At 37.2% G+C, this 17089-nt stretch overlaps 1 protein-coding gene across 1 annotated transcript; it reads right to left on the bottom strand.

Annotated features, from left to right (window-relative positions):
• Positions 1 to 5821: 5821 nt before the first annotated feature.
• Positions 5822 to 16667, bottom strand: nop53 (NOP53 ribosome biogenesis factor). The gene is made up of 12 exons (XM_081370164.1): positions 16436 to 16667; positions 15707 to 15783; positions 15530 to 15617; positions 12484 to 12692; positions 12345 to 12400; positions 10727 to 10822; positions 10533 to 10631; positions 7670 to 7831; positions 7409 to 7584; positions 6314 to 6380; positions 6150 to 6226; positions 5822 to 5966 (listed from the first exon to the last, which is right to left on the bottom strand). The coding sequence occupies exons 1-12, from the start codon at positions 16639 to 16641 to the stop codon at positions 5906 to 5908; spliced, it is 1374 nt and encodes a 457-aa protein (XP_081226290.1). The 5' UTR covers positions 16642 to 16667; the 3' UTR covers positions 5822 to 5905.
• Positions 16668 to 17089: the final 422 nt, after the last annotated feature.

Below are 17089 nucleotides of genomic sequence, written 5' to 3'. Positions count from 1 at the left end.
CAGCTTCAGTGTCTTTCCTGCATTTTTCTTTCCCCCCCTCTGTCAGGTTTCTCTTCCCCTGCTTCCTCGCTCGCTCGCTCTGCCTCTCTCTACCCCTGCTGTCACTATGAGCCACTGTCTTGCCACACTCTCGTTTTCTGCTTAGCTCTCCCTCCCTCTCTCCACTGACGTTCTCTCTGTCACTCATGATAAGTGTGCCGCCTCCCACCATCTCTCTCTCTCTGTCTCACACACACACACACACACACACACACACACACACACACACACACACACACACACACACACACACACACACACACACACACACACACACACACACACACACACACACACACACACACACACACACACACACACACACACACACTCAGTGCTCTTGAACTGTTGCATGAGTCTCTGCTTCAAACGGTGTTGCTAACTGGTGGCACTCTTTATTAAACAGTTCAATGAATTAACCCTGTTCATTCACCTTTCACTCTACAAGCCTCTTTCTCCGTCTCTCTCATGGACACCTGGCTTATGCGTGTGTCCAAAGGATTAGTGGGAGAATTCATCATGCTACCCCTCCTCTCCTTTCCTCTCATCCACACGCCACATATCCAACCAAACTCCTCCTTTCATTTCCAATCGCAATCCCATTTTTGTCTCTCTTGCAATGGCGGAAATAGAGGTGTTTAACAAATAACATGAAAAAATTTGCAAAAATGTTTAAACGGACACATGTTGAAGACTGATGATCTAAAGACAGAAAGGAGATGGATTAATGGAAAATAATGAAAAAAAAAAAAAAAAAAAAAGCAGCATTTAACAGTAGGGCAGCTTTAACGGCCATTTCCAATGTGCTTCTTTTCCATTGTTTTTCTATGTAAACACACCCTTGACCGATGTGAATGATCGATGCGCTCGAATCTTGCGTCTTTTGCAGCGTCTCGCCGCATGTCACGGCGTTCTAAAAACTATAAGCTCAAGTTAAAATCAGTTCAACTTTTAAAAAAACGCGTCTCAAGACATTCCCAATTCTCAAAGCAAAAACGCACTCTTGTGAACAAGCCCTTACACTACCTTACACAACAGATGAAACTTTACAGACCTCTACACAATAATAACTACACCTGATTTTTGTAGCTTTAGGTTTATACAACGGAACTTTACATCACAATTACAAAACAAAGCACCTTTACACAACAGTTACACCACCTTTAAACAGATGTTTTGAAGAACAGAGCAGATTTACAACATCTTTACAACAGAACAGCTCTATAAACCTCTACACAGCAGAACAACGTTACAGCACCTTTATGTAGAAAAGCAAGTTTACACAAGAGAGCAGCTTGATGCAACAGATAAGTTTAACAAAAAAGCAGATTTACAACACCTTTACACAGTAGGACAACTTTACACCACCTTTACGTCACAGATCAGTTTTACACAACAGAGTAGCTTTACACTACATTTAAATGACAGAACAGCTTTACACAATGGTTACACAACTTTTACACAACAGATCAGTTCTGTAATCTTGCTCTTCTTCATAAAGGTGCTGTAAAGATGTTCTGCTGTGTAGAGGTTTGTAAAACTATTCTTTACACAACAGATAAGTTTTACTAAACAGAGCAGTTGTACAATACCTTTACACAGCAGGACAACTTTACACCACCTTTACGTAACAGAGCAGTTTTACACAACAGAATAGCTATACACTACATTTACATGACAGAACAGCTTTACACAATGGTTACACCACCTTTACACAACAGATCATTTTTACAAAGCAGAGCAGTTTTACAACACCTTTACACAGCAGGACAACTTTACACCACCTTTACGTAACAGAAAAGTTAAACAAAACAGAATAGCTTTAAACCACATTTACACGACAGAACAGCTTTACACAATGGTTACACCACCTTTACACAAAAGATACGCTTTACCAAACAGAGCATGTTTGCAACACCTTTACCCACCAGGACAACTTTACACCACCTTTACGTAACAGAAAAGGTAAACAAAACAGAATAGCTTTAAACCACATTTACACGACAGAACAGCTTTACACAATGGTTACACCACCTTTACACAAAAGATACGCTTTACCAAACAGAGCATGTTTACAACACCTTTACCCACCAGGACAACTTTACACCACCTTTACGTAACAGAGCAGTTTTACACAACAGAATAGCTATACACTACATTTACACGACAGAACAGCTTTACACAATGGTTACACCACCTTTACACAACAGATCATTTTTACAAAACAGAGCAGTTTTCCAAAACCTTTACACAGCAGGACAAATTTACACCACCTTTACGTAACAGAAAAGTTAAACAAAACAGAATAGCTTTAAACCACATTTACACGACAGAACAGCTTTACACAATGGTTACACCACCTTTACACAACAGATCATTTTTACAAAGCAGAGCAGTTTTCCAACACCTTTACACAGCAGGACAACTTTACACCACCTTTACGTAACAGAAAAGTTAAACAAAACAGAATAGCTTTAAACCACATTTACACGACAGAACAGCTTTACACAATGGTTACACCACCTTTACACAACAGATCATTTTTACAAAGCAGAGCAGTTTTACAACACCTTTACACAGCAGGACAACTTTACACCACCTTTACGTAACAGAAAAGTTAAACAAAACAGAATAGCTTTAAACCACATTTACACGACAGAACAGCTTTACACAATGGTTACACCACCTTTACACAAAAGATACGCTTTACCAAACAGAGCATGTTTACAACACCTTTACCCACCAGGACAACTTTACACCACCTTTACGTAACAGCAGTTTTACACAACAGAATAGCTATGCACTACATTTACACGACAGAACAGCTTTACACAATGGTTACACCACCTTTACACAACAGATCATTTTTACAAAGCAGAGCAGTTTTACAACACCTTTACACAGCAGGACAACTTTACACCACCTTTACGTAACAGAAAAGTTAAACAAAACAGAATAGCTTTAAACCACATTTACACGACAGAACAGCTTTACACAATGGTTACACCACCTTTACACAAAAGATACGCTTTACCAAACAGAGCATGTTTACAACACCTTTACCCACCAGGACAACTTTACACCACCTTTACGTAACAGAAAAGTTAAACAAAACAGAATAGCTTTAAACCACATTTACACGACAGAACAGCTTTACACAATGGTTACACCACCTTTACACAAAAGATACGCTTTACCAAACAGAGCATGTTTACAACACCTTTACCCACCAGGACAACTTTACAACACTTTACAAGTTTTACACAACAGAATAGCTTTACACGACAGAACCGCTTTAAACAATGGTTACACCACCTTTACACACCAGACAAGTTTTACAAAACGGAGCAGTTTCACAACACATTTACACAGCAGGAAACCATTACAAACCTCTATACAATAGAACATCTTCACTCCACATTTAAGTCCAAGAGCAGGTTTACAGAACAGAGTGGCTTTACATATCAGATCAGTTAAAACAGAGCAGGTTTATAACACCTTTACACATTAGAGCAGTTTTACACAACAGAGTATCTTTCACAACATAACTGTTTTGAAAGATACACAACTGTTGACTTATTATGGCATTGGCTTGTTATCCTGTTGTTTCAGTTTAATCCTCTTGTGACTGTCCACTTTCCCTAATCTTGTTTAATGATTCACACTGATGTTTATGGGCTTTGAAGATCTTTCAGTCATTACCCATGGCAACAACACTGACTTGTAGATCTCTTTTTCAGGGTTATGAGTAGTATAGATGTAGTTGTAGGGAATAAAGGTGCGTCAATACACAACATTACCCATCAGCCATTGCACATCACCTCAGCACTGCAAGAAGTCTGACTAAAACGAGAAGCAGTTAAGGCATTTTTATTGAGTTTAATTTGTTTCAGGTGTGGTTTGATATTCCTGTAAAAATCCAAAACTAGAAATCTAGCATTACTTAGAAATACTCAAGAGACTTTAATGATTTATAACACATCTATAAATGTGTTATTACTCCCCTACAACACAAGATTCAATTACTGTGTCTGTCATTAACATCCTTCACAGATGTGCCAATATTAATAGGACTTTATTGAGGTGAATCTGGCGAGTGCAACAGAGCAGGATTACTGATGTTCCACCGGACAGCAAGGATCAGAGACGATGACCAGGGTGGGAGTCTCTTTAGGTAAGATTACCACCCATGACTGCATGATAATCAGCTTTGCCTGCGCACTGCTAACAGGGGAGAAGCAATGGGGGAAAATCCCTCGTTTCCCCGGCAGGGGCCTTAATTAAAGCTTAAGATAATGGGACTGAATATATATATATACAGTAAATACATGCAGATATTTCTTAAATATATACATGCATGTGTGTGTACTTTATATATATATATATATATATATATATATATATACACACAAAATAATTATACATAGTACACACATGTTATGTAAACAAACTTTTATTTTCGATGCGATTAATCGTTTCACAGCCCTAGTTAAAAATGAAATACAAAGTGCACTTGTTACTGTACTTGATACTAAACAAAACCTCAAAATACTCAAAACTATTTTTTTTTTACAGTAGTGTGCTATGCAGTGGTCACATGACCTCATTTTGTTGTGTTTAATGCAGTGAGCACTGTAGTTATCACAAAATAAACATTCAGCATTCTCTATTCTATTGCAACAGAATAATGAGTCAAGAAATGTATTTTTAATTGTACTTTTTATGCCATTTTTATCTCATTGGCAACAACAGGACAGCTTAAAATACAAAGAAACTTTGCACAAAACGCATAATAAAATAGTATGGAAGTATGCCCATTCTCCGAAGATCTTTATAACATCTAAACACATTTTAGAAAATTATTTTATCATTTGCTCACCTTCATGTCTTTCCAAAAGTGTCTGACTTCTTTCTTTTATGAAACATAAAAGGTATTTTGAGATATGTTTCAGTTTGTTTGTTTTTCCGTCCATACAATGGAAGTCAATAGTCAACTAAATGGTTTGGTTGCCAACTTCAAAATATCTTCTTTTGTGAAAGTCATACAGGGAGAGGCAGAATTTTTATTTGGGGATAAACTATCCCTTTAAGATTAAAAAGAATAGCATTGTCAGTTTGCATAACCCCATAGAACGTCTCTAAAAATGGAAATTAAAGGTCCAGTCGAGTGCATTGATTGCGAGATTCTCAATTCCACACGATGTGATTTGCTGCAGTGGAGACATAACTTTTTTTTATTATTATTTGAACTCATTCACAAATGGGTCACACAAGTTCTTACATTCGCATATTAAATAATAGACATTACTGGCCTTAATTTTAGCCTGTTTAGCAGGCAATGCCTAGAGCAACAACCACAATCTGCAGCTGTGCGAGTATGAGTGTACCGTTTAGTTTTAACTGACCGCGTTCACTACATCTACAATGAACAAAAACACATTACAACACAATGATTTATTAGAGGTCCAAAAATGATTCAGTGAACATATAAGCATTGCACATACTATGTAACTAAATATACTGCATATGCCTAATATTTTCTATTGTAATGTGTGTCTTTCCAGGGGGGATGGGCTCCCCCAGCTGAGTCTGGTTCCTGTCAAGGGTTTTTCCCCCACAATCCTCACATCTTATGGATTTTTCCCCTGGCCACAGTCACCTTTGGCCAACCGGAGGCACTAAAGGATGATTTTCTGAAAAGGTGATTTTCAACATTGCGCATTGAAAAAACAAACAAATAAAATTGACTTGACTCTTTCAAAAACACCACTGAGGCAAGAGGTTGTTGGAATATAACAGCTTTATTTTCTTCTTGCAATATGAATAGCACACTATAATTTGTTGGAGGACTGAGTAACAACTGCAGTCACACTATCTCCCTGAACGCTCTCTTCTCTGTGTACTTCACCTTGTACTTCCTCTTAAACCTGAAAAGAGAATAGCAAAGATTAAAAACAGACACAGAAAAAAAAAAAAGAGAAAGCATTGTAGCTTGCCACAAAAAGCCTACAATTCCACACTGACACTCTTAATCTTAACATCCACTTTATACAAATAAAGCAGTAAAACATCCACTTTATACAAATAAAGCAGTAAAACATCCAACTTACTTGGCTCTTTCTCTGGGCTCAATAAGGTTTCTCTTCTGTAAGCTCATAAATCGATCTTTTAGGATGCTGCCCTCTGGCTGCATGACAAAGAAACACGTGTTATTTCAAATAACATGCAAACGGAAGTCAGTAAGAGATCAACGCAGACACAGTTAAACACACACCTTCAGACCGCGAAGAGAGCCGGCAAGCTCATGGCTAAGCTGAACGTCGAGATCAGGTGCCTGAAACCTGTGGAAAATACAACACTAGTTTAATTACATTCAAAGAACAAGAGGTTACATCTTCATCAAACTTTGTGTTTTTGTTAAATATCTTTGTGTGTAGGGCACTTATGATGAATATGGTACAAAACCGGGCTTGACGATCTTAAACGTCCCTAATGCCAATTTATGCTCTTTTTTTCCAACAAAGTGTCAGTAACACATCAGAAAATCTCACCTGGAGAGGTGAAACTGTCAGAACTCTCATTGATTTTTTATTTTTCATTGAGTCGATGTGTGAAAACTTTTGTGGAACATTATTCGTGAAATTGTGAAATCACACTCCTAATTCTAACACAGGTGACACAATGTCCTGAAAATTTTAAAAGAAGTATTTTCTCCTTAAAACTGCAGTGAACCAAAGACAGTCTCAAAAACACGCTTTGAAATCACTGGTGTTTCTGACGTCACAAACTACCTTGTAACCAATCAGATCAACGTGTGATCATCAATGAGTGGATCTCTGAGCTGGAGTGAGTGAGTGGAGGCGGGGCTCATTTGCATATTCATAGACCCACGTATACTAAATGAGGCAAGGGTGTAGAGTTACATTCAAGCTATTTTAAGGCATGAAGAATTTTTCTTCAAGTAAAAAAACTTTAAATATGTAATTTGGTGATCAAAGATGAGTTAAGGGATAAAATGATCGACTACAGGGGGACTTTAAGGATGGAAAATTTGATTTTAAACATCAAAAGCTGATCAGGCTGGATATAAACTTTGCAGGGCAGTGGGTCTCCAGGAGAAGGGTTGAAGACCTCTGTTGTAACTCAGATTCTCAAAGGAACGGAATTGATCTAATAATACCATAAGATAGCTTTGTGTAATAGCGTTGCCTAAACTGAGATCACTCATGAAGCCCTATGTAATTAGACACCAAACTGTGGTGTGAAGTTATTAATAAGCATTTCCTATTTCAAGATGTTACCATTGATTTTTGAATCACTCTATTCCCATCATTATGTCAGACACAGCTGGAGAACAAAAGAAACAAACTTGAGTCTGCCGAGTCTGCGAGGCATGCTCTTCTGCGCCTCCTGATTGGCCTTGCGCTGAGCCTGCCTCTGTTTGGTCCTCTGTTCCTGCGTCTTCAGGTTGGCACGGATGGATCGCAGCTGGAACAGTTGCTGCTGCTTGTCAATCATTTGACGCTCGGCCTTCCTCCGCAACTCCTGTTTAATAAATTAAAGGTTTGAATGTGAATCGAGAGATTCATCCACAACTTGGTCAAGAGGCGGATCCATTCTGCTTCCTTACCTTTATCCTCTGAGCCTTCTCTTTCCTCCTCTGTTTCTCAGTTTTCTTTTCCTGTGTTGCGGTCGGCCCAATGACTGTGTCTTCGCTGCCCCCTTCTGGCTCTTCCGGCTCAACGTCCCCTTCTTCAATCAATCCCTCCACCTGCTCTTTAAAGCTGCTCTCCTACAGAAACACAAGCGCATCTATATTTAGAACAGCATGTGGACACATTCCCGTCTAAACCTGGAGTGGAAACAGAACGCTAGCTTACCTAAGATCCGCACAACAGCACTGTATAATGCTTACTATTTAGAAATATATATATATATAAATAAAATATTTTTTTTTTAAATAATGTCTTACATCTTTTTTTTTTACATGTCTTAATGTGACAGTTTAACGAGTCGAGAAAGATGCTGAAATAAACTCATTCTTCACTTCAAGTTAATTGCATTACACTGTATTATACAGTATTTAATTGCATAACACTGTAATATACAGTATTTAACTGCATTATACAGCATTTAATCGCATTACACTAAATACTGTATATTAGAGTAATGCGATTAAATACTGTATAATACAGTATAATGCGATTAAATACTGTATATTAGTGTAATGTGATTAATTACTGTATATTAATCACATAACACTATTAAATACTGTATAATCGCATAACACTAATATACAGTATTTAATCGCATTACACTGTATTACAGTATTTAATCGTATTACACTGTAATATACAGTATTTAAAGGCATTACACTAATATACAGTATTTAATCGCATTGCACTGTATTATACAGTATTTAATCGTATTACACTGTAATATACAGTATTTAATGGCATTACACTAATATACAGTATTTAATCGCATTGCACTGTATTATACAGTATTTAATCGTATTACACTGTAATATACAGTATTTAATGGCATTACACTAATATACAGTATTTAATGGCATTACACTAATATACAGTATTTAATGGCATTACACTGTATTATACAGTATTTAATCGTATTAAACTGTACTATACAGTATTTAATCGTATTACACTGTAATATACAGTATTTGCAGCAGTATATTACACATTTTTGCAAATACAATTAAGTGTTGCAGACTCCAAGCCTTTCAGTAAGGGCAGAGAAATGACTGTCCTGACTGAAAGGAGTTCAGGAAACATCCTGTCATGCGTTGACAGGGTAAAGGTGCAGTGAAGGAGCGTGGAATGATGGAAGTGGCCGTCTTCTCCTCCCTTTATTTCATTTTAATGAATTAGCCGCAAGTAGTGTAATGTTTAAAGCTAAATGACTAATTATTCGTCGAATTAAATGCCGTGGTAAAGCAGCGCAGTTTTACGTGTTCAAAACATACTAAAAGTACATTTGAACGTACCCACAGCATTTGAAAAAGGCTGACTTACATATATATAACCTATACTGTAAATGACTTTAATTACACTGCCATAGACTTGTTCAGCAGACCACACCGACATGACACCATTGACAAGCGACAGAATGAGGAAGGACCTTACACTGTTTAAATCCAGAGAAATTAGCAAATTTAACCATTGATGAAAACATTTGGGACAATGCAAGAACACAAGTGAACAAACTATATAACACTGTAAAATAAAGTGTTACCAAAATATCCAAAAACCACTAAACACAGTCTCTTCTTTACATATGTACATGTAGTTACTGTAGTAATTACTATAAATTGTGCTTAATTACATGCAACTAACCCTGAACAACACCCTAATCCTAACCCTATAGTAAGAGCATGTAGTTACTTATTATTACTAGGGCTGTAACGATACACCAAACCCACGATTCGGTTCGTATCACAATTTTTTTTGGGGGGGGGGGAGAAAAAAAAAGAATGATTTTTATTAAAACAATATTTTTTATTAAATAACATTTGTAAAACCTATACAAACTGAACACCAAAGAACAAGATTAACTATGCAAATTATTAACAATATAAATAGCCATATATAAAATAAATAAATAGCCAAAGCTATAACACTTCTGTTTTCTTTGTAACAAAATACTGTTGAAAAACAAACAGAACTAAACTCCATTGTGGTGATGATTCGAGCATGTTGAAAATTCTCATTCAATCAAGTTCTCTTACATTTACAAAGTAGGCTAAATTAAATGGCTACTGTTTCACACTGAGGTAACTGAGGCTTACTGCCTGTGCTGCAAACACCAATCAAACCTTACAAATTGAGGTAAATTGTGTTTTTTTTCTTGCTTTTCCCCAGTCTTAAAGTGAAAAAGGTAGTATGTAATTAAATACATTTATGGTGAGATTACTACATTTTATTTAATTAATCGCATTTATTGTCAATCTGTTTTCATTTTGACCACGAACCATGCGCTGTCACTTTAATTCAGCGCGTGCAGCACAAAAGAAATACTCGTTGCGGAAACGATCGCTGCACTGCTCTATACGCACGGCAACTGGAACGGGTCGACGGACGGCAACCGCGTGCAGTGTGTGACCTGGGTAGGCTACGGAAAAAATATGCACCGCATACGGAGTATGTGTGAAACGGCCGTTACTCTGAGAGTTGGAAGGGGTGTGTCGCGATTTTGCCTTCTCACACCGCGAAACTGGATCGTGGATCCGAGTGTCGCGATTTCGATTTCATATCGCGTATCGTTACAGCCCTAATTATTACTCAATACTTAAATGTATAATTACACCGACACCTTAAACTGTGACCAATATTTTAATGCAAAAATCATACATATTGTGCCTTTAAGGTGGGGTGGATTTAAATGAATGGCAAAACGCCCGTCACCTCATGTACCCCAGTCTGGTGTATATTAACCCCTGAGTTAAGCTGTTAGCATAAGGTTCGAGGTTGTACCTCAGTGGCGATGTCCTCTTTCACAGCCAGCTGACGTGCCAACCTTTCCTCAGCTTTCAGCTTCTTGACCTCCACTTCATGGGCTTCACGGAGCAGGTCCTAGAAACACACACACGCTGATTTCTAAACACACAGATGGGACGTAAAAGCAGCAGATCAAGGTTTACGGATGCGAAGAGCTTTGTGTAGTTTACCTGGTGAGAAAAGAAGTCTGGGTTGTATGAGCCTCCAGGACCAACGACCTCAATTGCAGGAAGAACTGAAGGTTTCTCATTCAGCCTATCTGGTCTCTTAAAGAGGAAAATGAACAAATTCAGCACATGAACAACAGCAGCTAAACCTAGCGGTCAACACATGTGGATGTTTTGATACCTGAGAGAACAGAGTGGCTGATGGTTGATATAAAGCCAATATTTATGACAATCACACTATTCAATTTAAAGATAGAAAATAACATGCATAATAATTGCTGAAATTTTTTATTTTACATCATATTTAATAAATGAATGAGTAAAATCAGAAAATAAATTTGTCAAGTAAACTGATTTACTTTACCCTGATTTATAACAGAATCAAAAAGCTGCTAATCTATAGACCACTTAGGAGCAGACGTCACAGTTACGCCACTGCAGTTGCACACGCATTGTAGTGGCAGAAAAATAGTGCTAACAAGAGGAAGAAAATGGGCGAGATCCACAGAATAATGGGGAAAAATGTCTTGTGCGTCTGTACGTCAGAATCAACCAGAATGCAAACAAAGATGGTCTTCATTTTTCATAGAACATCGTCAAAGACTTTAGATATATAAAGACTGTGCACTCACATTACTTATGAATGTGGGAACAAGTCCCGTCTTCTAAATAAAAGAGCCAATCACTGATTGATAAAGTCATCACGTCACTGCAGCTGCCGTCAGTTAATATGTTATTTGATTGTGAGTTCAGCGGTCAGTTTTTGAGATTTTAGGATTCCTCCATTCAAGTAGGTAGGATTGGGTCTTGGATGCCCGAAGTAGCAAATATGACCGCGCTGAGTGAACTGACTTTCCTTGGAAGGGACTTTGATAACGTCGAAGATGCACTTTTAAGCTAAACGCAAACGTTTATGGTTGCAAATATTAGACTGATGACGAATGTGACGAATTACCCTATTATAGATCTACATAATATTCACATATGCAGTTCATAGAGGGCATGGAATAATATTTAAACCTATAACACTGACATAGATAACATTTAAACCTTTTTTTATCTCACAGTTCTGACCGTAATTGCGAGTTCATATCTCCAAATTTGAAGTTTATAACGCACAATTTTGTGAGTTTACATCTCAATTCAGAGAAAAGTCAGAATTGCAGTATATAAACTCACAATTCTGAGGGAAAAAAAGGGAAGTTCTAAGAAGATTTTTCTCCTCAGAATTGCAGGATATAAACTCGCACCTAAGTTTTTTTTTTTTTTTGACATGGCTTCCATAGACTGCTATTGCAGAACTGTCACTTTTGGCCACGTGGAAGGCTCTGCCCAAACAACACGTCAAACCAAAACCAGAATGGTCTATAGTATTTTTATTTTATATAGGAGTCGGAGCTCCTTGTGCGTTTGTGTTCAGGCAATGGAGTTCTCAGCACTGTCAAAATAAAAGTCCTGCTTTTACAACATTTATCGGTCAAACTGAAAAACCAAAAATCTAAAAATGCCAAATATTGTCCAATATATTGGTCAACCCCTAGCTACATTTGTCCGAATGACTGTGAATACTTTTCTTAAGATAATGATCACAAAACAAAACAAAAGAACGCACTGCTCTCACCTTGACAAGCTTTTTTTTTGTTTGTTCCAGGTAGTAGGGATCGGCCGTCTCTGGCGCTGTTGGACAGAGACATTGAGCGACATTACACCACTTGTTTACATTACTTTCATTACATCAGAGAGTGTGTAAAGATACTCACTGCCTGCACTCCACAGGTCATAAAACGCTCTCGCTGGATTGTTATTGGCCACTGGAGTTTCTTTGACGGGCAGCCCAGAGGCAGCTGCAGCTCTTCGGAGTTGAAGAAGCTTTTCTCTTCGTGGCAACACTCCCATGGCCGCCAACCTCGCTGCTTTCTCTGCCATGCGCCGCTGCTTTTTAGCATTGGGCTGCTGGAACGCCAAGACACTAAAAGAACATCCGGAGAATCAGGGTCATGTAAGATTGGGGATACATGGTTTGGAGACGATCAGATTATCCTTATATTATAGATGGATTTTATGATGCATTTTCCTTAATACTTAATGCCATTATATATAGCAAATCTCTGCTGCATGATTGATTATATCGTCACAAAAACAAAAATATATGAAATCACACAGCTCTATGAAGCTGGATATATAAATGTCCAATTTTATCCACACACACACTCACAAATCCGATATATACTATATAGAAACTCTCAACTGCATGATTGTTTGAATTGCAAAATCTAAACTATATTATCATCCATTTCTAAGATTCAGATTCACATTATTATATTTAATGCCATGTCAGCATTCAAATCTATTTTTATGGCAAAAATCCAATTACAAAAATACAAATATCATATTAATACAATAAACATATTATAAAAGATTTTTTAAATGAACATATTATAAAAAAATCCAAAACCTTTTCAGGCATAATCTTATTAAATATGTTTTTAGTGAAGTTAAGTAACTTCATAAAAGAGCATTCTGCTTCTATTAAGTCCAGGACAATCCAATAAAATATGTTTGACAGATAAGGGAATCTTACAAAACATACATAAAGTTGGGTCTTCACCTTTAAGCCCATCTCTAAGATATTGCAAACATTAACATCACTATTTTCTGTAAAGCTGCTTTAAAACGATGTGTATTGTGAAAAGCGATATACAAACAATACTGACTTGACTTTTAAATCTACAGCGAAGACATGATTTGGTGGTAAAATATAAATCTTCAAATCGGCTTAACATCTTCAGCTCATAGTTTTTCATCTGTTATGTTTCATGGCCAGATGTGAAACGTGTTTAACAGCGCAATATTTGATTTGAGAGCTGAGGCATTAGTATGACTTCAAAAGGCTTTCTAATATAATGCACGAGTTGCCTGAACCACTTTTAGGGTGAATTTTAAAGGGGTGGTTTACTGCCTTTTTTCTTTGCTTGATTGTGTTTATGGGCTGCAATATAACATGTCTTCGTGTTTCGTTTGTTAAAAAACGCCTTATTTTTCATAAATTTCACCTTTATTGTAAGCCGCTTCCTCCTCTGTCATTTGAACGACCGGTTGACTTCCTGAGTCTATGAAACCACTCCCTCAGAAACAGGCAATAGGCTCAGATTGGTTAGTTCGGCCGGTGTGTTGTAATTGGCTAAACTGCGTCCGGAATCTTCACGCCCATTACCTTTACGGGCGACAGTTACATGTGCTCGGACCCGGTCAAATGTAATGGTGTCAATATTGCCTCAGTTTGAGCCAGAATCAGACCCAGAGAGCGGTGATGAAGAGAGTCATGCAGAACCTCCGCAAACACGGCTCTTACTAAACGTTTCTGAATGGTAATTTTTTTTAAATTATTATTATTTTCTCAAAGAATTTCCACACGCTGTTACTTGAAAATGCTACTGCTGTTTGTTAGCTTTTGAGATACGCTTTCCCCCTGATTAAACATTTAATATAACTGAATACATGACTGAGTAATACCGTTTTTTAAAGAAATTGTTTTATTGATAGAATGAACAACCGTTTAACTATTCACAAAACTTACCGGTAGTTTACTCAGTTTGTCGTTTTCTTTAGGTGTACATGTGATAACAGCAGCTGAAGTTTGCTGTTGCGATAATTTTTTGAAGTTTGTACACGTTTCTTCTACACACAAAATAACATCGAACTAACTAGCTACTATAACCAAACAGCTTTGGCATTGGTTTGCGTTCTTGATCAAATCAAAAAATTACGTCATAAAGTATACATGGAAAATACGTTTACAAAATTTGTACATATACAAATTCGGGTCCAAAATGTTTATACGCATCTAAAGCCAGCGCTGGCATTTTTTTACATCCTTGATAAAACTAAAACATTACGTCTTAAATTATACAGGCAAATACATTTAAAATGATTAAATCTTACTTGCAGGTTGTGGCCTCTGGTTTTAAAGCTGTAACTGCTTCATGTTGGAGTAATAGTTTCTTGTTGAATCCGGCATTGAACTCGTGTAGATTCTGGAAGCTGTCTTCCGTAAAATGCGCAGCACAGAGAGCTAAACTACGATTGTAATTGTCAGGAACATAATCAAACTTAAATTTGAACCATTGTTGACGAACTACAGCGTCTGTAGGAAGCCTGAACACAGAAGACCTGACAGCTACAGCTCTCCACTATAACTCCTCCTCTTCGACAGCAGAACATGTTCCGGAGGGAGGGTTGATGTAAATGTATGGGTTAGTTACGTATAAAACCCGGGAAGTATCTCGTTGTAGTCCCATTCGAGTCGTTTTTGTAGGCATTAAACTTCCTGATTTTTAAAAGACAATATCTCTGCTTACGTTGAACTTTCAGCGCAGCAACTTTGCAGATACTGTTCATGCACCAACAGCAACATTACACAGTATTTAAAATGAAAAAAGTGAAATAGCAATCAACCACCCCTTTAAGTAAATATTAGTAATTCATCTCAGCAATTGTGTGCATGTATGCAATTTAATTAGAATATATAATTTCACTATTATATCATTTCAGTGTTCTCTAGATATAATGGCATTGGGCAAAGAGGATGCTAAATAAACACCAAATAAGAGTTTAATAACTGAATCCTGACAATATGCCCTCAGATCCTGGACGGCTGTTCACACAACAGCCCTCCAAGCTCCACTGTGTTATCTTCACATTCCCAAAGAAATACTGGGAGCGCAAGGATGAGATCATCAGCGGGCAGAAGAGGATGCAGATCACGGGTCATTTTGAAAGTTCATTTTACAGTCGTACTGTACTCACTTTTTGGGGGCAGGTATGCGGGAATCCGGCTGAAGAATGAGATCTATCCGCAGAGGTTTGGAGCGTTTACCTTTCTTAACTGTCGTCTCTAATAACAAGAAAAACAGTTATGGATTGGGCAGGGAAAGAACAATGACATAGTAGGTTATATAAAGAGAAGACCTTTTTCAAACTTACGTGGTTGAGTTTCTTTGTCTTTTTCACCAGTGTCCACAAAGAAGAGACTGGCATCGGGTTTTTCAGCTATCAACCCCCTATGAATGAAGAAAGAGGAGAAGAAGAATAAATCAGTGTTTGTTCAGAAGCTCCTGTATCATGAACCGTCGTGCGGTTAACTGAAAGGTTGTGTTATAAGACGATATATATTTTATCATCACTTTTTATATATATTATTGTTATTTTCTCATCTTTTTAACATACAAAATGATGTCGACAAACAATCAGCCATGCAACAGTAAGTGGAAATCAAAACAACAGCAACAAATAGGCTAAAAATAACAAATAAGTTAGACTGGTTAACTTAGTTACACAGAAGGGTGAATGACGAAAAAATAACCAAAACAAATAAATTAGAAATAATATGCAGCAAAATATGCACAGCACAGTGCGTGAATTTAAAATGTAAACATCCAAAGACATGAGCCTCAATATAAACTTAATGACTCGATGGTTACGTTACGTAGGCTAACGTTACTAAGTTACATAAAAACAGCCACGTGACGCTTATCAACTCTTTATAACCCACACACAGTCACATATAACCTAAATTAATGTTTTGAATTCTACTGGAATAAAGCAGACTATAGACATAAATATAGAAGTCTAATCATTTCCATCAATGTTAAACTTTAATGATAATAACCCAGGGTTATTATCATTAAAGTTTAACATTTACCCATGACTTACCCTGCTGCTTTCTCCTGAAGCCGCACATCGTCCAGAAACTCCTCCACATCCTGGATATCACTGTATTTGTTCCAGTTCTTTTTCTTATTTTTGTTCACGCGTTTTCGTCGTTTAATATCCGAACTGTTTCCATCCAGACCCGAGTTAAAAGACAGAAACCCCGGCTGAGACGCCGCCATGCGCTTGCGTTTCCTGGCGGCCGCCATGATGGTAAAGAAGGAGGAGGAAAAATGGGGGAGGAGACTATACGTTTGTGGACTCGACTCATGAATATTTAATTAGGTCACGTGAGCTCTACAAAGCGGGTCGGGAAATCCAAAATGTGGCCCCTGTCCTTTGGGTTGTATCTCAGTTATAAATGTTGATTTGCCTTAAAATGTTCGATTACATTATTTTAAAAATCCTTACCGTTCAATTTTAAACAGCTGTGTTTGGTCTATTCTAATGTACGCCAAAGATACAGAATTGGAGAAAGTGCGACGCGAAATATGGTGGAATAAATAAATAAAATAAATAATAAATAAAATAAATAAATAAATAAATAAATAATACATAAGGAATTGCCACTTTTCATATATTGAAAAATATATTTACACGAAAATGTAGCCTAATTAGTTGTGAGTATCATTTACTCTAAATTGTTAATACAAAGAC

The sequence above is a fragment of the Scardinius erythrophthalmus genome, assembly GCF_964197995.2.
Source record: "Scardinius erythrophthalmus genome assembly, chromosome: 7".
Lineage (NCBI taxonomy): Eukaryota > Metazoa > Chordata > Actinopteri > Cypriniformes > Leuciscidae > Scardinius > Scardinius erythrophthalmus.
This window is presented reverse-complemented; position numbering and strand designations above follow the sequence as displayed.

Excerpts from the sequence above, each read along its gene's own strand:
- nop53 (XM_081370164.1), bottom strand. The coding sequence starts at position 16,641 with ATGGCGGCCGCCAGGAAACGCAAGCGCATGGCGGCGTCTCAGCCGGGG. Across the intron at positions 12,693-15,529 it reads CGCATACCTGCCCCCAAAAA|TGTCTTGGCGTTCCAGCAGC; the intron begins GTGAGTACAGTA and ends ATGTTCTTTTAG. Across the intron at positions 12,401-12,483 it reads TGACCTGTGGAGTGCAGGCA|CGCCAGAGACGGCCGATCCC; the intron begins GTGAGTATCTTT and ends TCTGTCCAACAG.